This window comes from Cokeromyces recurvatus (genome assembly GCF_025118155.1).
Source record: "Cokeromyces recurvatus strain NRRL 2243 chromosome Unknown BX663scaffold_10, whole genome shotgun sequence".
Taxonomy (NCBI): Eukaryota; Fungi; Mucoromycota; class Mucoromycetes; order Mucorales; family Mucoraceae; genus Cokeromyces; species Cokeromyces recurvatus.
In genome coordinates this window covers 290,498-310,741 of record NW_026251396.1, presented here as the reverse complement: position 1 = coordinate 310,741, position 20,244 = coordinate 290,498, and the positions used below count along the sequence as shown (strand labels likewise).

General features: G+C 30.1%; 7 protein-coding genes across 7 annotated transcripts; 5 read left to right on the top strand and 2 right to left on the bottom strand.

The window, feature by feature from the left end:
• Positions 1 to 661: 661 nt before the first annotated feature.
• On the top strand, positions 662 to 3,143 carry BX663DRAFT_506801 (uncharacterized protein). The gene is made up of 4 exons (XM_051527242.1): positions 662 to 1,453; positions 1,534 to 1,836; positions 1,896 to 2,183; positions 2,268 to 3,143. Exons 1-4 carry the CDS (start codon positions 1,016 to 1,018, stop codon positions 3,093 to 3,095), a joined length of 1,857 nt encoding a protein of 618 aa, XP_051383522.1. The 5' UTR covers positions 662 to 1,015; the 3' UTR covers positions 3,096 to 3,143.
• A 176-nt stretch (positions 3,144 to 3,319) lies between these two features.
• On the top strand, positions 3,320 to 4,460 carry BX663DRAFT_506799 (uncharacterized protein). The gene is made up of 3 exons (XM_051527241.1): positions 3,320 to 3,852; positions 3,926 to 4,157; positions 4,221 to 4,460. Exons 1-3 carry the CDS (start codon positions 3,787 to 3,789, stop codon positions 4,352 to 4,354), a joined length of 432 nt encoding a protein of 143 aa, XP_051383521.1. The 5' UTR covers positions 3,320 to 3,786; the 3' UTR covers positions 4,355 to 4,460.
• Positions 4,461 to 5,174: 714 nt separating this feature from the next.
• On the top strand, positions 5,175 to 7,933 carry BX663DRAFT_551254 (uncharacterized protein; the record flags this gene model as incomplete). Its single annotated transcript, XM_051531268.1, has 3 exons — positions 5,175 to 5,531; positions 5,598 to 5,771; positions 5,858 to 7,933. The coding sequence occupies 3 exons, from the start codon at positions 5,175 to 5,177 to the stop codon at positions 7,931 to 7,933; spliced, it is 2,607 nt and encodes an 868-aa protein (XP_051383520.1).
• Positions 7,934 to 11,546: 3,613 nt separating this feature from the next.
• BX663DRAFT_506796 (uncharacterized protein) lies at positions 11,547 to 11,929 on the bottom strand (the record flags this gene model as incomplete). The annotated part of the gene is made up of 1 exon (XM_051527240.1): positions 11,547 to 11,929. A coding segment is annotated over one exon (172 nt), but the record flags the coding sequence as incomplete, so codon positions are not given.
• A 2,316-nt stretch (positions 11,930 to 14,245) lies between these two features.
• BX663DRAFT_506771 (kinase-like domain-containing protein) lies at positions 14,246 to 16,494 on the top strand. Its single transcript, XM_051527239.1, has 10 exons — positions 14,246 to 14,519; positions 14,608 to 14,663; positions 14,732 to 14,968; positions 15,030 to 15,103; positions 15,181 to 15,280; positions 15,343 to 15,373; positions 15,448 to 15,455; positions 15,525 to 15,649; positions 15,697 to 15,899; positions 15,960 to 16,494. Exons 2-10 carry the CDS (start codon positions 14,610 to 14,612, stop codon positions 16,379 to 16,381), a joined length of 1,254 nt encoding a protein of 417 aa, XP_051383518.1. The 5' UTR covers positions 14,246 to 14,519; positions 14,608 to 14,609; the 3' UTR covers positions 16,382 to 16,494.
• Positions 16,495 to 16,642: 148 nt separating this feature from the next.
• On the top strand, positions 16,643 to 18,270 carry BX663DRAFT_471424 (allantoinase; the record flags this gene model as incomplete). The annotated part of the gene is made up of 3 exons (XM_051524150.1): positions 16,643 to 16,936; positions 17,004 to 17,910; positions 17,976 to 18,270. Exons 1-3 carry the CDS (start codon positions 16,705 to 16,707, stop codon positions 18,268 to 18,270), a joined length of 1,434 nt encoding a protein of 477 aa, XP_051383517.1. The 5' UTR covers positions 16,643 to 16,704.
• Positions 18,155 to 19,279, bottom strand: BX663DRAFT_32946 (putative thymidylate kinase). Its single transcript, XM_051522121.1, has 4 exons — positions 19,104 to 19,279; positions 18,925 to 19,033; positions 18,564 to 18,840; positions 18,155 to 18,485 (listed from the first exon to the last, which is right to left on the bottom strand). Exons 1-4 carry the CDS (start codon positions 19,228 to 19,230, stop codon positions 18,369 to 18,371), a joined length of 630 nt encoding a protein of 209 aa, XP_051383516.1. The 5' UTR covers positions 19,231 to 19,279; the 3' UTR covers positions 18,155 to 18,368.
• Positions 19,280 to 20,244: the final 965 nt, after the last annotated feature.

Sequence of the window (20,244 nt, the reverse complement as noted above, 5' to 3'; positions counted from 1 at the left end):
CATAATGAGTGTTACGTCTACTGAAGAAACAACAACAACAACCTGTTCAAATAATGATGTTGACGAGATTTCCTCTTCTTCGTCTTCTTCTTCTGCAGCAGAAAAAGAGAGTCACGACCCCCCTTTTGTCTTAATAACAGACAATCAAATCACTGAAACTGTTGATAACGACACTAATAAAGAAATAATTGAATCTAATAGTGTTACTGAATTAACTAATATTGTTATACAACAACAACAACAAGACATAACTGAAAATACTATAGAAGATATCATGACTTCCCATAAAGACGAGGACATCGTATCTATTAAAGAAACGACTAATGTAGAATCCGTAGTTGAACAAGAGAATGAAAATATAAAAGAAGATGATACAAATGTAAAAGAAAAGGATATCATCGCTTCCCCCATTGAAGAAACACAAGTTTCAGATATTACTGTTTTGGCCGATAATGAAATAACATTATCCAATTCAGATACAATGAAAATAAAAGATACCTTATCATTGGTAAAAGAAGAAGATTCTTCAAAGCCTATCACAGTTGTTGATAACTGCCTTTCTCAAGAAGACAAGACAGAGATTGAATCGTCTTCTCAAGCAACTGATATTACTGCTACTGAGGAGAAAGAAAACGAAGAAGAAAACGAAGAAGAAAACGATGAAGAAAACGATGAAGAAAAAGAAGAAGAAAAAGAAGAAGAAGAAGAAAAAGAAAAAGAAGAAAAAGAAGAAGAAGAAGAAAAAGAAGAAGAAGTAGAAGTGGAAGTGGGAGAAGAAGAAGAAGAAGAGGAGGAGAAAGAGAAGGAAGAGGTTGCCTCTTCTATCGAAACAATAACTATTAATGATAATCATGTTGATGAACTACTTACACATGTCATTCACACAGATGATAAAAATGGTATTTCGGCTATTACAGTGAATGATGAAGATGCTAAAACAACAGAGGAATCGTCAAGTCATTCTTTTGAACATAAAGATAATGCCATAATCACTGATGTAGAAATTCCTACTATCATGATTGATAAAGAAGATTCAACAAAGAAGACACTAATAATGTCGGTTGCTCTTTCCGAGAATGAAATAGAGGAGATAAAAGAAGTCACGACGATAAATGATTCTCAAGATAATAATGAACAACAACAACAACAACAACCTACAGAAATTCAGGTTTCAAATCCAGAGGAAACTAGTCATAATTCTGTTTTAATAAATGAGGAGGAAGAAGTGATAGTAATTAATGAAGAGAATACCAAATTAGGTGAATCCGTGTCTTCTCCTTTAAAAGAAGAGAATAGCATGATAGAAGGAAATATTCAAGCTTTATCGAAAGAAAATGAATTAGATACGAGTAAAAGTAGTAACTCTCATCATTCACTGATAACAGCAAGTCCTATTGATAGCAATTCAACAAGTAGCAAGTTATCTGGTGATATTCATCAAAATGAAAATAATGTAACGTATACAATATAATTTATCGTTTTTTTTTTAATTTAACTTTATATTCATTTTTATTATTGTTATTGTAACTAAAGAGCATCTCAAATGAGACTGTGTCAGAAGAAGGAGATGAGCAATCATGTAGTTATTCTAGAAATACATCGAAAAGTTCTCAATCTCATGAGGAGAAGAAGAAGAAGAAGAAAATGATAAGTAATGTTCATGATAAACCAACACAATCTACAGAAGATATTAGAAATAAGAAGAAGTTAATGACCAGTAGCAAGAAGATACCGCGTACAAGTACAAAAAAGAATGTAGTAACAGATTCTGTTACCAAAAGACTTGCACATAATAAAAAGTTAGGAGATATGACTACAAAGAAACCAACTATTCAAGTATCGAAAGCTGATAATACTGCTACTACAACCCCGGATGCACAAGCTAAGCCAAAAAGAAGCTGATATCTACAAAATCATTGGTTTCAAGATTAACTGCACCCACAGAAGCTAGTGCACGTAGAACCAATAACCAGTCTGTGATAGAGTTGACTCATACTCGTATGAGAAAGTCGACTGAGCCAAGCTTAAAAGCTACTAATACGAGTCGTAATACTCCTACTACTACTAAGAAGTCTAGTACTACTGGTAACACTCATTCCAATCGTAAGCAACTTGATACAAAACCTATCACCAATGTCATCCATCCTTCTTCTCCTTCAAACACTACAATGGATACAAAAAAGGTATTCTACATTACACAACAACTACACTTTGTCTCCTTAATCTAACTTTATTTTTTTTTATTTTTATTTTTTATTTTTTTTTAGACTGTTACAAGTTCAATTAAACGTACGACTCACCACACCACGGGAACTCGTCCTACTAAACCTATCTCAACCGTGAAAAGTAAAACAACAACGAGAAAGGAAAGTCTGCCAAATGACGCAATGAAATTGAAAAAACCTGTTGGTATTCGTGACAAAAAGAAATTAGTGTTACGAGAAAAGAAACATGATAGTCCTACTAGCACCTCTCATCAAACTAAAAAATCTACTATTCATCTTGTAGAAGAAGATAATGATACGAATAAGAAGAAAGTAATGGCTACTGTTCCTAAAACCACTCTACAGGTTGATTCAAATAAGGACATGGTTGAAGAGAATGAAACAGAAAATAAGAGTGTACACAATAATAATGATGATGATAATACAACCATCATTCCAATTACTGAAACAAATGAAAAAAATGAAAATCATATCGAATCAGACATAAAAGAATTAGAAAAGGATCATATAGTTATGAACACTAAAGAAGAAGAAATCCCTATTCAATCAGATACAAAAGAAGAAACTCACGATAATGTAATAACCATTATCGAAAAAGTGGAAGAAGAAAAAGTTTTGATTAAAGTAGAGAATGAAGAAAGGGATGAACAACATTCAGTTACTGATACAGAAGAAGTAGTAAAAGAACTTGAAAAGGAACAAGTAAATATTGCTATTAATAAGCCCAAGATGGCATCTCTTCGAAGTAGATTTGAGAACATTCAAAACACTGACGCTTCTAATAAGCAATTACAAACAAAAGATATTCTTCGTTCAAAATCTCCTAATCGTATTTCTGATATGATTAATCGTTTTACAGCTACTAAATAAATAAGCCTCAATTATCTATATTATATTATATAATAGGTCAAAAAAAAAAAAAAAAAAAAAAAAAAAAAAAAAAGAAAAAAAAAAGGTTTCAAACAGTCTCATTGTAATCGCTCATTATCGATTCAATTTAAAAAATAAAATAAAATAAAATAAAAGTCACGTTTTCGGAGAATTATTTATATAAACTATCAAGGCTGGTTTTTTTTTTATTGTACAGAAGTTCATAAAAACTCTTTTTTTGGATTGCATTATTAATCAAGGGGTTAATAAAAAAAAAATGAATACAAAAAGAAGATTATTCCAATTATTATTTAATACAACAACAACAACAACAACAATGATACCAAGAACGAGGGTTGCACTATTTACTAATAAAAGCCATATTACACCTACGTTTAAACATTTTTCAACTTCTTTAACATGGCGTAGTTCCATTCTTCATGACAAAAAATGTTGGCAATGTCAAGCAAACAATAAACCTTCTGCTTTATTTTGTGAAAATAAGATATGTAAAGTGATTCAACCTATACCTTCTGAACTTAATTTTTTCCATTTACTTCAAGCTGGTGAAGGAGAAGAAAAGTTAGTATTTATTTATTTGTTTGTTTGTTTATTTGTTTGTCTGTATTTATATATGTATATAAATGTATAAATTAGAGATAAGCCTATATTTAATATTGATTTAAAAGCAATGAAAAGAAGATTTTTAATGTTACAACAGAAAGCACATCCTGATAGTTTTTCACATGGAAGTAAGGTAAAGAAATAAAATAAAAAAAATACATGAATATACATAATGAAAATTATTTTTCGATTTTATTATGAAATAGAAAGAATTAAATTATGCACAATTACAATCTTCTGTCATTAATAGAGCCTATCACACGCTTAAGAACCCTTTAAGTCGAGCAAAATATATATTAAAACAAAAAGGAATAGAAATAAATGAAGATGACTCACTAGGCGATCCTGAACTATTAATGGAGGTTATGGAATTTAGAGAGGAGCTTGAAGAAGTCGTGAATGAAAAGGATTTAATTCCATTAAAAGAAAGAAATGATGGTAAAATGTTATAAAAAAAGAAGAAGGAAAAAAAAAAGAATTAAACGATTCATTATATATTAGCTAAACATCAAGAAATACTAAATCGATTACAAGATGCATTTAATAAGGAAAACTATAATTTGGCTAAAAATTTATCTATTGAATTACAATATTGGACAAGTATTCAAAATGCAATACTTGAATGGCATCCATAAAAAAAAAACTTTTATCAGTGCGTCTTTGTTACATATTCATTATTATGAATTAATAATATTTAACTTTTAAAGTAATAATAATAATCTAGACCTTTTTATATGTGCATTTTACTTTATTTGTTATTTCTGTGTACGTATATATATGTATGCATACTAAACAAAAAAAGGAAAAGATATGATATTTCTTGACTTTAAAAATAGCTTACATTTATGTAAAAGGTTAGTTGCTATTAGATGCATAGAAAGTATATATGTATATGTACATATTTTATAATAATAATAATAATAGTGGTAGTTGTTGTTATTGTTAACTATATCGTGCTACTCATAAAATAACTGTTATACTACTTTATCTATTCTCCTTATATGAAGAATTTTCTAATAAGACAGTATCTTTATATTTTGTCGATCTCCATAGTAACGCTTTTTTTTTTAATATCAGCAAAGTTTCGTTTTAATTTAGAAAAAGACATCTGTTTTGTGATTTAAAAGAAAAAAGTTGTTTCACAAACAAACAAAAAAAAAAAAAAAAAAAAAAAAAAAAAAAAAAAACGGCGAGACTTTTTTGTTCCGGTTTTCTACTTATTTCTTTTTTTCTTCTCCTCTTTCTTCTCCTGTTTTTTAATATCTTTTTCTTTCCTTTTTCTTTTCTTTTCTCTCTGTCTTTTTTTTCTCTTTTCTCTCTAATCTTTTTTTTTTCTTTTATTATATATATAAAAAAAAAATAAAATAAAATAAATTTCCGTACCTTTTTTTGGTAACTATGACTACGTTAGCAGTTAGTCGACCAAGTCCTTCGATTGGGACACTTAACACTACAATGGATTCAACATCAACAACATGTTCATTATATCATATTTGCCGTTCAGTTTTGGATAGATTATCAGCTGTGGAAGGAATGGCAAATTTTCTTGATTGTCAAGATACCACTACTGATCCATTATCAAAATTAACTTTTATATGTCGTCAGGGGTTCCCATTATGTACCTTATATAATGCGCTAAAACCTGTTAAACCACTTAGTGTAGAAAGTGATCCAAATTTAAATGCTCGTAATTCTTGCAAAGCAAACGTATATCATTTTATTGTGGCTTGTCGTCAAGAATTATTATTTCCAGAAGAAGATATGTTTACAATTTCTGATCTTTATCAAGATGATACAAATGGTTTTGTTAAAGTAAATAGAGCATATATATAAAATTCAAAAGCAGATGTTCATTATTTATATGTATAAAATGAATAGGTTGTCAATACGATTAACAAAGTATTGCAGTTATTAGAAGATCGTGGAATCATCATTGTACGTTCCTCTAACAGAAATTCTGATCCAAATGCTCCTAAAAATACAAGGGACAAAGTCGTTTTGGAATTATTAGAAACAGAACGTAAATACGTTCAAGATATGGAAATTCTTCAGGTAAAAAAAAAAAAAAAAAAAAAAAAAAAAAAAAAAAAAAAAAAAAAAAGTTTTTTTTAATGCTCTGACATCAAATAATATAATAGAATTATATGCGTGAATTACAAATTCAAAAAATTGTTTCACCTGATACAATTCATTACTTGTTTGGTAATTTAAATGCCCTGGTTGATTTCCAACGTCGATTTTTGATTCAACTTGAAGAATTGGCTGAAAAATCACCTGAAGAACAACGTATTGGCTTATTATTTATTCAAATGGAAGATTCATTTTCTGTCTATGAACCTTATTGTGCAAATTATTATTCTGCTCAAGATTTAGTTGTACAGGAAACTCCTCGTTTACAAAAACTGGCCGATATTTTAAACCCGACTTATCAATTACCTTCCATGTTAATTAAGCCCGTTCAACGTATTTGTAAATATCCTCTTTTGTTACAGGAACTTGTTAAAAGTACTGATAAATCCTGGCCTTATTATCATGAAACTTTACAAAGTGTTGAAGCTATCAAGAGGGTCACTGAAAAAGTAAATGAAACCCAACGTCAACATGAAAATAGCCAAGCTGTAGAAGAACTTAAAAAACGTCTTGATGATTGGAAACAAATAACCATTGATGGTTATGGTAATCTCATGCTGCAAGATAAACTCTTTGTTTCTACTCATTCTACTGATAATAATGAACGTGAATTGCATGTCTTCCTTTTCGAAAAGGCTCTTTTACTCTGTAAAGAGTCAAAAGGGAATAATCTTTTACCTAAAACGAATTCATTATCTATCAATAAAAAGAAGCGACGTGGTAGTCTTGTGCCTAAAATCATCGTACAAACGTCTTGTATAACAGATATGAAGAGTCGTAGTAAAAATCTTATTTGGTCTCTTCAAATGGATTTGAAAGGCAATGAGCTTGAACAAATGTATTTCAAATTTAGAAATGAAGAACAATTAAAGCTTTGGTCCTCTACTTTAACGAAAGCTATAAAGAAGGCTATTTCTGATAGGATACCGTCTCAAGAGATTGCCTCTACTCAATTAACGTCTCAATATACTGACTATGATGAAGATGATGATGATGAGAACGAAACTGACTTCATTGATGATGAAGATGAAGAAGAAGATTACATTCAACAAAGATCTCGTAGTAGCTCAATGCATTATTATCAACAACAAACAAACCTCACTCGTAGTTCTACTCAAGATTTTAAATATACAAATACAACGGGTCGACCTTATCAAAATATACCTGGTATGAATCTTTCTCCTTTACCTCGATCTAACTCAAGTTTAACCACACATAGTAGTAGTAGTAATAGTAGCACTACTACTACTACCACCACTACTACTACTATCACCACTTCCCCTGTTAAAATGAATTATCCTTATTATCCTGCTTCACCACCTCCCTCCCATCCTTCATCTCCCACTAGTTCTTCTCGTGTTTCAAGTACAAGCACAAGTTCATCCACTTGGCATCGTCTGGATAATCACACTTTACCAGATATGACAACCCACTTACTAACAGGTGAAGATATACATCAACATCTTATTCAAAAACAGCAGCAATATTCCCTTTTGGCTACTGGTCGTTCGCAATCTCAATCAGCTGCTATCGAAAGGTCTTCGATTTATGTAAATCAAAATAGACATCGTTCTCAAAGTAGCCCCAGCATCACAAAGAACTTTCAATATAATGTACCTATATTGACTTCTGCATCCACTACTACTACTATTAAAAATAGTAATGAATCTATACCTCAGTTACCTACTCGTACTGCTACAAAGCCTACTCCACTCAATTTATCACATTCATATTCCTCTTCTCAACCGATAGCATCATCAGAACCCATAGTCCGTAATATGGCATCTCCTTCTTATCTAACTGATCTTGCTCCACCTTCACCTGGCACTGTAAAAGTCAAACTTAACTTTAATGACGGTATCTATGTAATTGTAACAAATTATGAAGTTACCTTCTTTGAATTAATGGAGAAGGTAGACAAAAAGATTCGTTTGATTGCCAATCTTAAACAAAAAGACATATTAAGACTGAAATATCAAGATGAAGATGGTGACTTTATTACTATCAATTCAGATGATGATGTTCAAATGGCCTTTGAAAGTCGTGGTATTCATAATACTGTCAACCTATTTATAACCTTTTAAGACAAAATGTAGAGCACATCTCTTTATTGTTCTTTCCTTAACTCTATATGCCCTTGCACATTCTTTGTTTTCAATCGTTTCTGTTGTATTCCCTCAAATTTATATGGTTTTTTTTTATGATGTAAAGAAAAAAAAAAGTCTATTTCTGTTTTGTACACACACACACACACACATAAACACACTATATATACATATACTCTTCCTCTCATTCCCTTTGCTTTCCTTATATATATTTTGATTTCATTCCTTTTTTTTTTTTTTTCTTTTTTTTTTTTGTTTGTTTGTTTGTTTGTTTGCTTGTTTGTTTACATATACACATATATTCCTGTAAATACTATTTCTTTCGTTTGGACTTTGTTTTTATACTATAAAATAAATAAATAAATAAATTACTCTTCTATACACTTATATTTTTTCCCTATATAATTCATATGTGTAATGTACATTTATGTGTAGTGCATTTTTTTTTCTTGTATAAAAAATAACAATGAATATCCGTATGAGCGACTTTACTTTATTTCTCTTTCAAAGTTCTTAGCAATTCTGAAATGCAGCTAAGCTCAACGAAGTTTGATGCAGAGTTTTTACTATTAAGTATTGTTTTAATTTTATGATATTTTAGATGTTTTTCCCCCCCCTCAAACAAAAGGTTTCGTATAGTTTGATTAATAAGCGTTTTATATTATAATTTCGGATAATTTAAGCATATCAATACAGCAGATTTCTTCAAAGATGTAATCTATCTATCTATCTATCTATATCTGTATTACTTTCATTTAAGGTGCAAATATTTAGCATGTAAACTGCAGATAAAATACATTTTACAACAACAACAACAACAAATGTGAAATTCTCAACTTGTCTACTATTTATAATAAAGTCCATGTGCATGCTGATTATATCAATAAACTTGGAAGAAAGTACGTTTGTCATACTATCTGATATCAAAGCATCATTCGACCATTGACAAAATACGGTAATCAGAATTTATTGGCCCTTTTGTTTAACTCCAAGTTAGCAGCATCTGGATAAATGATAAAGGACTTAATTCAATTCATTTCTATTACTTTCTTGCGATTATATCTTTTTGCATGTAAATAGATATTATTATGAGTTATATAAATAATAAGTTGAGCAAAGTGTACGTCTTTGATGAATAGATTGCTGTATCTTATAACTTTTATTTCTATTATAGGAACAAAAAAAAATCCATTATATAAATATCTTAATTTGCCTAAAATCATAGCTGAATCTAATTCTTTAATTATCATACGTCTACACCAGTTACAAGATATGAAACGAGAATTCCTTAAGGTTTACACACTACTTTCCTATTATATAAATATGCTCCTTTCCCCCCTTTTAAACGGATTCTCACAGTTTACATAAGTTTAATTGATTGAAACCGTTAAACATATTCTTCATTGAACAAATGTATTGAATACAATCATGGTTAATATATTTGTAACGGTTTCTTAAATTTTATATGTTTGATCTATTTTTTATACTATGTAAACTACTAAGCTTTTATTTATTAATTTAGTTATACTTTACGCACGTTTATTGCAAGTATAGAATTTCTGCATAGAATATAAGCACAACCTTCATCTATACGCAACTTGCAGCTTTAATGATTAATAAAAGGACTTTGTTTCCAATGTTCATATTTGTATACAAACATAATGTTTCAATAGAATAAGAAGAAAGTATATGCTTAATTCAAATACACCTTTTTTCTTCTTTTCTTATAATATTGTTTGTCGAATTTACATTGCATTATTATGAAGGGATTATTTATCATTGAATTATATATGAATATATAAGATGTCTTTTATTTTTATACAATGAGGAAAATGCTTGAGGATCTTGTAGTAAATAACCACATGTTGTTCCTGAGGTAATCTCGGTTATCTTCATTCCGATATGCAATGTGATACTTGTTGGATTTCTATATTATAGTTATTCCATCCCTTAAAAAGGAGGAGGGGGAAAAAAAAAAAGGAGGAGGAAGGTCTTTTCTTCTTTTATTTTTTTTTTTAAAAAAAAAATATATAAAAGCACAAGATGTTACAGCAGAATAAATTTGTATAATTTTGCATATTGAATGCATTCAACAAAATATTTGAATTATCAATAATTAGCAAATACTTTTATGAATGAATAAATAGACTTCTTTCTTTCTTTTTCTTTAAAAGCCACTTGTGGCTAATAAAACTATTGTCATGCGATTTATTTAGTATAATAGCGCACTTGCCAAAAAATATGACAAATCTATCTCTATCTCTATGTACATATACTTGTTTGATCAGATACACTTACTGCTCAAAGATATTTAAGATCGGATTATTCTATTATTTCAAATTTATTATTAAAGGATATTTTTATACATAATTTTAAATATCATTATTTAAGAATTGTACGGAACAAAGCTTAGTTCGTGATATGTACGACATCTATCCAATAATACAATATGTGTATGTATAAATTAAGTTTTTATCCATGTCAATTAAAAAAAATATGTTCGGATATGGCCTGATCTGATTAAATGCAATGTTCTGATAATTATTGTTCTTATATAACTTGATCCTGAGAGTATCTATGCAAATAGTAATGAATAAGTCTTTATATAATATAACGAAAGCTATATATATATTGGTATCTATATCTAAATAATTGATCTAGACATGAGGACTACATCACATATAAATTTATCTATTGTTGTAATTAGAGCTGATATAATACCTGGAATACAACAGTGCTCACTGAAGCTTTTAAATTGACAGTTAGATTTATAAGGTCAATAATTCAAACAAATATACTTGATAATCTCAAATTAAATTACTATATCTTTTGATAGAAGTGCCATCTGGAATTTTTATCCATCTATTCTGCTCCTACATCAATAACTCCAAGACTTGACTTTGCTCTTCTAACTTGTCCTGGTCATTTCAATTTTTGTATATAACAATCAGTCTCTTGTACTTTTTGTTAATGCATGTGTAAGTGAGAAAGAAGATAGTAAAGAAAGAAAGAAACGAATATAATTACTTTTGAGTGCATTGCTATAAGGAATCTGAACAATGTAGATTTAAAACATGAATCATTCAACTATGTTTAAACTGATTAAGGTTAATAAAATAACCAGAGACAGGTACACCAAACTTAATTCATTGTAATAATACATATTTAATTCATGTTTTATAATTACTATAACATGCTTTATATAAGTTTTTCTTTTTTTTTTTAAAAAAAAAAGAGAGAAAGAAAGAAAGTAATAATACTATATACCTTGACGACTGTCGCTATATTTATTATCTTCTATTACAATAGTTACAGTCTGGGAAACTAGGCTGGGCCAATAAAAAAATAATTGGGTCATTCAAAAATTAAATTGGGACACGGCTGCAGAATTAGGATAATAGCAGGAAAATTGGGACAGAAATACGAAAATAGGACACCCAAATGAAAATGGGATAGAGGAGGATAAGTTAAATTGAGACAAAATGTTAGCTTTTTTCTAGATGAAAAAAAAATAGATACAGCATACCTGTAAATATCTAAATCTCTTTAACAAGAGAAACCGTGTACGAGACGGCGATATAAAAAAAAACAAGACCTATTGTTCTCTCGTGAACTCCCGTGGACGCCCATGACCAACAAACACTTGTCTTGAGATATTGAATATATTTTTTGACGCGTTAACGTCACGTTACCACATTATTCCGCAACTTTGGCAGGTTTGAACACTGTGCAACCCAATGTAAGCATCAATCAAGCATGTTTGAAGACATGAATGACAGGTCTATATTTACAGTATTAATAAATTATTCTTTAACCAGTTTCGGTAAATTTTGTTGTACCTTTGAAGTCTTGAACTCATCTACAGAAGCAAGTAAAAGTTCTCCTGTTTTCTGTCTTATTTTGAGTTGTTTGTAAAGAACTCCTCTTACTCTCACCCTGAGGGCCTTCAAATGTACACCGTCTTTTCCGAACATGTCATTTCCGAAAGCTATAACAGGCAATTTACTCTTGTCGTATTTGAAAGGTCGGGGCTTCCAAAGCTTCTTGGTGTTCCTAAAATAATAGTTGATGAATATAGTGTTTGTCTCTTTGCTTTGATGCTAGTATACTCACTTTGTCTTTCTGTTTCGCTTTTTTGTCTCTCCTCTTCTTTCGTTTCTTTCTCTCCTTTCTTTTCTTCCATTCTTCTTTCTCTCCTTTCTTTTGGCCTTATGGTACTGCTATTTCCAAAGAATCCTCCTTTTCCTATCTTGGTGTTCCTATAAAATCTGGTGGTCTACTTGACTATGCTGCTTTAATCCAACATAATATCAATAAAGCCTCTTTCACTATGAATCAACTTGCTTCTATTGGTCTTAACTCCAACGGTTTTCTACCTCTGCTTACATATCGTTTTTATAGTCAAATGGTTCGTTCTCACTTAGATTATGGTCTTGCAATCAGTTCTCTCTCTGCTAAACTTACCAAAGAACTGGATACCTTTCAAAATTCATGCATTCGACGTATCGTTGGTGGTCACTCGCGGTCCTCAGCGAAAGTCATGCTTCATCTTGTCAACCTCCCATCCATGAAGTCCCATATTGCAGTCCTCCAAGCGCAATACCTCTTTTGAACTTCTCAATTACCAGCAGATACTCTTCTTGCCCATCTTTTGCCTCATGTTCAGCTCTCAAATAGCCATTCCCACTGGTATAAATTGGCTCAAACTACAATGTGGAAATGCCTATGCTCACCAATCAACTCAGCGTTCGATCGAAAACAATTCTACACTCTTCGTGCTAAATTTCTAGATGATCGATTTCAAACCCTTCATCAAGACACTAAATCAAATCAACTCAACTCAACTCCATCCTATTGTCTTCTTCACGCCCCACTCCCGAATTGGATCCCATCCTTTACTTACCGATAACTACTTCGGAACGTAGCTGAGTGCTTCGATGGAGACTTGGCTGGCTACCTGGTGGTAAACCTAAAGAATGTATCTTTCATCCGTCTCATAATTGGAGCCAGCAACATGCTATTGAGTGCTTACATGTACATCAACGTCTCTACATGCCTACTTCAGTCGAAGATTCCACCTCGTTCCTTCTCAACTTGCTTCCACTACATAAACCTTGTCGTCCTTCTGATTGTACGAGCTGGTATACTTTATGGCCTATTCTTTGTACAATTCTACATGAACTTGATTACTACTTCCATGATGAATTTCCTCCTGATCCTGTTGATCCTGGTCTCAAGCTATTGAATTGGTTGTCCAAGTAATAGTGTGTGTCTTCCTAGTCCCTTTGATCTGGTTTGTATTTAAATTGTTTCTTCTCACTTTTTTCGCTTTTTCCTCCTTATATTTTCTCTTAATTCCAAAATACGGCTCTTTTCGTTTTTCTTCTCGTTTTCTTTTTTTCCCTTACCCTTTATCAAGGTTTTTATTCTTCCCCTTTATAACTGGCTCGGGCAATATTGCGCATTTATTTCGTCGCTACACGCTCATTGCCAAAAAGATTTAAAAAAAAATCAAAATAATAATAACAATAATAAAACTCAGAAGTTAATCGTAATACAACATCAATTCCTAACTCTTCCTCTCATCAAATATTACAAGTCACAAATATGTTTTTTCTTTCTTTTTTTATTTCATGTATTCTAGTTTATTTCATTTTTTGTTAATATAGATGTTACAAAATGAAGAATACGTAATGTCAGATATCGTAGGAATTCTGAGAGGCGCACACAAAAATACACAAGATCTATGTAAAATGGCGAATTTTATAGATTTTATGATGCATCTTTTTTTTTTTTTTTTTTTAATTTCAAAGAAAGCTTTTTAATCTCCTTTTTTTCTTAGATTTACCCATTAAAGCAAATTCTAAACTTCGGATTGGAAAACATCCCAAAAAGTAATGATGCTTAAGATAAAAAAAAAAAAAAGAAATAAATAACTAACTAGACTATGAAAAAAAAAGTGATGTAGTTATACCCATAGATATAATATCAAGTTATCATTGCAAGATATTCTCAGTAACTTTTGATATACATCTATGTATATAAAAGAAGAAAATTATTAACCAATACTCCTTTTAGACATGCATTTCTTATGATATTAACATTACATATATAACAGTAAGCTGATAATAGATACAAATCTTACATGCGTTTATATCTAATTTTGTTAAACTATAGGATTTAAGTAAAAATGGAACCTATTGTAAGTTACATAAATATATATAAAATGTATATAAACACATTTTAGAAAGAGATCATCATATCCATTATGTGTCAGTAAAGGGGAAAAAAAAATATATATATATACATATATATTCCCAAATAAGTCTTCATTATAAGCTCGCATCTCTTCTATTTTCTTTATAAAAATTGATGATCCCACTTTAAAAAGAAAAAAAAAATATACTGCATTTACTTGCTGGAATGCGTTATTAAAGTGTGATTCCCTGGGATAAGCCTTTTGATCTTATATTTTGCTTCATAGTGAATGGAAAGTTAATAGGATATAATAAAACAGTTATTCTTTTCCCCAGTTGTGTTATTTCCTTTGTTTCAGGTCATTTAAGTAAGTTTTTTTTTTTTATGTTTTATATATGTGAAAGAAAAAAAAAAGGGGGGAAGGGACAGGAGCTTATTTCAAAAATGATAATTAGACATGATATATATTCAAGTGAATGCAGATCTTTCTTATTTTATTCCTGTCATCATGGTATATCTTAATAAATGTCGATAGTATAATCTTAAAGAAACTTATATATATACATTTGTTATCTCTAGAGTTTTAAGCCTGGTTTACTGCTTTATCCTAATCAACAAACAAAACCTGAAAGGACAATTACAGTAACTACTACTAGTATGTTAATAGGTTATGGTAGTCAAGCAGAGGTCTCTTTGGCATATGATATGGCACAACCAAGATATCAATTAGCATGTAGAAAAACGAAGAAATCAATTTACCCAAATACAATCAAAGCATTTCAATTAGAAACTGAAATATTGAAAAGCAATAAACATGTAAGGGGAAAATATAAAACTATAAAGAACACAGACCTATTTATGATACTGTATTAAATAGGCCAATGTATTATCTATGGTGGCTCAGTATTCAGACGATCCTAATGATGCTTATATTTATTCATTTTTTCCATTGTACGTAAGTTATGAATTCTATCTATTTATTTATTTTTTATCAACTGACTCGTATAAATGAATAAATAAAAAAAAAGGTATACAGGGGGAACACTCTATGAACGAATGATGAGAAAAGGATTATTAAAAGAGAAAGATGCTACTTTTATTGTTAAACAAGTGTTATCTGGACTTCATGTAATTATATAACATTTCAAAGATAAAACCAAGTATACTAACTATATACATTATATACACAGTATATTCATAAAAAAGATATCATACATTTTGGTAAGAAGACATGTAAAAAAAAAAAAAAAAAACACAAGTAAAATATAATAAATTGATTTTTATAAATTGAATAGATGTGAAGGTATACCATATAATGAATTATTTTTTTATTATTATTATTAAAAATAGATAAATTCATGTCATATTTTAGACTGAGAATATCTTATTGTCAAGCTATGGACACAGACCAAGAGCTGTTATTTCTGATTTTGGCTTGGCTATCTATAAACCAAGGATAAATGAAAAACATCTAAACTATTACTACGGTACACCTAGGTAATATATTTATATTATATAATAATTAAAACTAATATTTATTATAGTAATACTTCGCCAGAAATGTTTGATAATCAAGGCTTTGATGAAAAAGTAGATTGTTGGGCAGCTGGTATCATGTTTTATTATATGTTATCCGGAATTCATCCTTTTATTAAAGATATAGATAGTGAAAACAATGTAAAAAAGGCTATTTTAAATAGTCAACTTGATTTAAATATGAAAGAACTTGCGCATGTTAGTAATATAGGTAAGAAATGATCTATTAAATATGATATGTATACGCATGCTTACCTATATATGTATATAGCTAAAGACCTCATATCAAATCTACTTGTCAAAGATCCTAAAGAAAGGTATTCATGCTATCAGGGTTTACAGGCTACATTATTATATTGGAACTGGCAAAAAGATGATAATGCAGTACTTGAGGACTTTAAACATGAACGATATCTATGGTTTCATGATGAAGATTATAATGATCCTACCCTTGATTCTACTGATGGACAGCATCCAGATGATATAGAAGATGAAGTTGAACGTATTCGACGTTTACGTTCTACAGAAAACATAAAAAGAAGAATAACATTACAGTCAAATGATATCGATATGATATACAGTGAAGATATTCGGAAGAGTACATATGAACAAAGCCAATTTAACGAAATTCTGAAAGTATTTTCGAAAAAAGAAACTGGATCTGTTGGGAATATCATTTTTAGCCAACAATAAAGATATAAAATGATGAATATCTTCTTCTGTATAATAGAAAATAAGCATATACTAAGTAATATACGCTATATTATTTAAATAAAATAATCAAGATATGTTCATATGATATAAAATATAAACCAATGAAATGAAAGACGTTATCTTTGAAGATAGTGTTCTTTAATCATTAAAATAGATGGTATTTTTTATATATTATCTATAAATATATATGCAGTATTTTCCTCTAATCTGCCTTTATTTTCTTTTTTATTTTTTATTTTCTTTTTTTTCCCTTAATACTATTGTCGTCTGTTTTTCTTTTCTTTTCTTTTTCCTCTTTCATTATGACTATTACTGAACTAAACCGATACTTACTTATTAAGGCACCAAATGCTATTCTTTCTCCTCTACATACACAAGGATCAGCTCAAGTGCTTGTTGATAAAACTACTGGAAAGATCATTGAAATTGCTCTTGGAAATAGGCAATGTATATCTTCTTTAGTTGATATTGATACAGAAATAATAGAATTAAATCATGATCAATTATTAATGTCTGGCTTAGTTGATGCTCATGGTTTGTGTGTGCCATTTCTTAACATATATATAGACTGAAAAGAAGTTATTTGAATATATTATTATAGTTCATTTGAATGAGCCTGGACGAACAGAGTGGGAAGGATTTGAAACGGGTACAAAAGCTGCTGCTGCAGGTGGTGTGACAACAGTCATTGATATGCCATTGAATGCTATTCCTCCAACTACCACAGTAGAAAATTTGAATATAAAATTAAATGCAGCCAAGGGCCAATGTCATGTGGATGTTGGCTTTTGGGGCGGAGTTGTACCTGATAATGCTAATGAATTGCCTGCTTTAATTCAAAAAGGGGTTCGTGGCTTTAAATGTTTCCTGATGGAAAGTGGAGTAATTGAATTTCCTTGTGTAAATGAAGCTGAGATACGTTTAGCAATGGACAGAATGATCAATTCAGATCGAGTATTATTATTTCACGCAGAACTGGAAGGATGCCAAAAGTCCCTTCAACATAAGGATGACGATGATGATGATGATGATCAAAAGGCATACACTAGCTTTTTAAAATCTCGTCCTGAAGAATTAGAAACAAATGCGATTTATATGATTATTCGTCTTTGCAAAGAGTATTATGATCAGGGTAAACCTGTAAATACACATATAGTTCACCTATCTGCTGCTTCTGCCATTCCTTTAATCCGCGCTGCAAAGCAAGAAGGTATTCCTCTTACTGTTGAAACATGCTTCCATTACCTTTATTTTACCGCTGAAGATATTGAAGATGGGGCTACCTATTATAAGTGTTGCCCTCCTATTCGTGAAGCATCCAATCGTGAAAAGCTATGGGAAGCTTTATTGGATGGAACTATTGATTATGTTGTAAGCGACCATTCACCTTGTACTGCAAAACTCAAGAAAACAGTAACAGGTAATTTTAATCAAGCATGGGGAGGCATTGCTAGTGTCCAATTTGGATTATCTATTCTTTGGACTGAATGTCATAAACGTGGAGCCAGGTTAGTTATGAATACATATCTCTTAGGATAGAAAGATTAGATCTAATATTGCATTTTTTTTTTAGCCCTCAAAAAATAGCACAATGGTTAAGTTTATTTCCAGCCAAAAGAGCTACATTAGATCATAAAAAAGGTAAAATTCAAGTAGGTTATGACGGTGATTTTGTCATTTGGCGTCCAGATTTCACTTTTAAAATCCATGTTGATGACGTCTATTTTAAAAATAAAGCATCACCTTATATTGGCAAGACACTCTACGGCATTGTTGATCAAACTATTCTTCGTGGCTCAGTTATTTATAATCGTGAAAAAAGTAATCCTTTTATTGAAATTCCTATAGGTCAATCATTGTTGGAATAGTTTAAACTAAATCTTGCTATTTACACTGTGATTTAATAGAATGAGACTTGTTATATTTTGATAATATAATTTAAAAGAATCCAATTTTTTTATTCAGCCTATTTCCATAAATTGTATTGTAAAGATTTGGTTGTATCAAGTGAGTTTCTTGCTTCCTCAATTACAGCCCAAATATCTTGTTCTACTTTTTCTTTAGATTGACCAGCATTAATCAACTATTATATACAGTTGATAAATATTAAAGACTGTCTTTTTATTATTATTATTATTACTATTGTTATCTTTTTTTTTACCTTCCAAGACTCATCCTTTAATTTCATAAATTCTTCTCTTACTTTAATCTGTAATTCTCTCTTTTCATAGCGTTCTTCACCAAAACCACCTCTTTTTTCTGCTTCATTAATGTCCAAATCAAGAAATAAAACCAAATCAGGCGTTAATAATCCAATATCTGGATTTTTACACCATTCTAAATCTAAACCTTTTGCTGAAGAAAATGCAACACCTGAAAATGCATATCTATCAACTACTAATGTTTTTCCATTTTTAAGTTTTTCAAACAAAATCTTCCTAGAATAATTAAACAAGTGTTCATGATACGTAACAAGCATTTATACACACACACACACATATATATATAATATGTATTTTTACATTGCTTCCCAACGATTAGCAGAAAATAAAAGATGAATGGCATGGTCATCAAGATCACTTTTTTGTTGAAGATAGCTATCGATCATCTTTCCTGTCTGTGTTGTTCTGTCTTTTAATCATTATATACTATAATTATTAAAAAAAAGGAGAATTGTAAGGCTTTTTTTTTTTTTTCTTACCAGGAAACTTAATCAACTCTGCATCTATTCCATTACTGTTTAATTTTTCAACAAGTTTAGCACAGTGAGTTGATTTCCCAGATCGATCGCAGCCTTCTACTACAATAAATAACCCACGCTGTGTCATTTCGAATAAAGTTAATATATGATAAATGATAATAATAATAATTAAAAAGGAACGTGTTTTAAGTTTGAACCTTTTTCTTTAAGCGCGTTTATAATTCATATGTTGAGTTTAAAAACGCCAGAAGTTGTACTGTACACGGAAAAAAAAATATATGTTTTTGAATTTACTTGCATAATAATAATCCTTAACAGTAAAAGGAGCTATTCAATTATGATATGCAAAGACTATCGAAAAAAATAAGAAGAAGAAGAAGTTATATTATTAAAGGATATTATAGAGAGAATTAATGCAAAAATAGATGGTAAAATAGTATAACTGTCTATTCAATTAAATGAAGCTATAAATCATAAAACCATGGCATCCCTCTTCCATAAAGATTATAAATATTTTCTGTGTAGTATACAAAATGCGATTACATTCTATTGGTATAAGCTCATTTTATAGACACAGACAAGAAGTGCGTATTTTTGGAAAACAACGTTTATCACGAAGAAGATAAAGGGAAAAAATGTGTAATTACAAACGAACTATAACATCAATTTTTTTTCTCGATACTTATATAAAGCGCATAGAACAAATTACAGCTCAAAAATAAAATAAAATAATATAATAATAATAGTACTTTTAGATTCTCAACTCTATCTCATGTAGTGCTTAAAGCGAATTGATGCTACTTTCTTTTGATTAAATATTTATTAACTAAAACTTGTTGGTCAACTAGTTTTAGCAATGAGGGGAAGGGAGAGGAGTGGGATTTTGTTTTTTTTATACTATGATGCTGTAAACAGCAATAGACACTGCTACTATTTTCATACAAGAACAAAAGAACTCTGTAGAAGTGTAGTCATCAAACCCTTCTATAATCTGTAGTTTAATTGGGTTAAACTTCGTCGTTGGATAGTAGTTGTATATATCATGACTGCTACTGTTTTTCGGTTATTTTATGCTGATGTTGTATTTGATCCAAAATCAAGCAGCCAGTGGAACGGCTGATAAACTTAATATTAAACGGTT

Excerpts from the sequence above, each read along its gene's own strand:
- BX663DRAFT_506799 (XM_051527241.1), top strand. The coding sequence starts at position 3,787 with ATGAAAAGAAGATTTTTAATGTTACAACAGAAAGCACATCCTGATAGT. Across the intron at positions 3,853-3,925 it reads GTTTTTCACATGGAAGTAAG|AAAGAATTAAATTATGCACA; the intron begins GTAAAGAAATAA and ends ATTATGAAATAG. Across the intron at positions 4,158-4,220 it reads ATTAAAAGAAAGAAATGATG|CTAAACATCAAGAAATACTA; the intron begins GTAAAATGTTAT and ends ATTATATATTAG.
- BX663DRAFT_32946 (XM_051522121.1), bottom strand. The coding sequence starts at position 19,230 with ATGACACAGCGTGGGTTATTTATTGTAGTAGAAGGCTGCGATCGATCT. Across the intron at positions 18,841-18,924 it reads GCTAATCGTTGGGAAGCAAT|GAAGATTTTGTTTGAAAAAC; the intron begins GTAAAAATACAT and ends TAATTATTCTAG. Across the intron at positions 18,486-18,563 it reads TAAAGGATGAGTCTTGGAAG|TTGATTAATGCTGGTCAATC; the intron begins GTAAAAAAAAAG and ends TGTATATAATAG.
- BX663DRAFT_506801 (XM_051527242.1), top strand. The coding sequence starts at position 1,016 with ATGATTGATAAAGAAGATTCAACAAAGAAGACACTAATAATGTCGGTT. Across the intron at positions 1,454-1,533 it reads TTCATCAAAATGAAAATAAT|AGCATCTCAAATGAGACTGT; the intron begins GTAACGTATACA and ends TTGTAACTAAAG. Across the intron at positions 2,184-2,267 it reads CTACAATGGATACAAAAAAG|ACTGTTACAAGTTCAATTAA; the intron begins GTATTCTACATT and ends ATTTTTTTTTAG.
- BX663DRAFT_506771 (XM_051527239.1), top strand. The coding sequence starts at position 14,610 with ATGATATATATTCAAGTGAATGCAGATCTTTCTTATTTTATTCCTGTC. Across the intron at positions 14,969-15,029 it reads TATTGAAAAGCAATAAACAT|GCCAATGTATTATCTATGGT; the intron begins GTAAGGGGAAAA and ends TGTATTAAATAG. Across the intron at positions 15,104-15,180 it reads ATTTATTCATTTTTTCCATT|GTATACAGGGGGAACACTCT; the intron begins GTACGTAAGTTA and ends ATAAAAAAAAAG.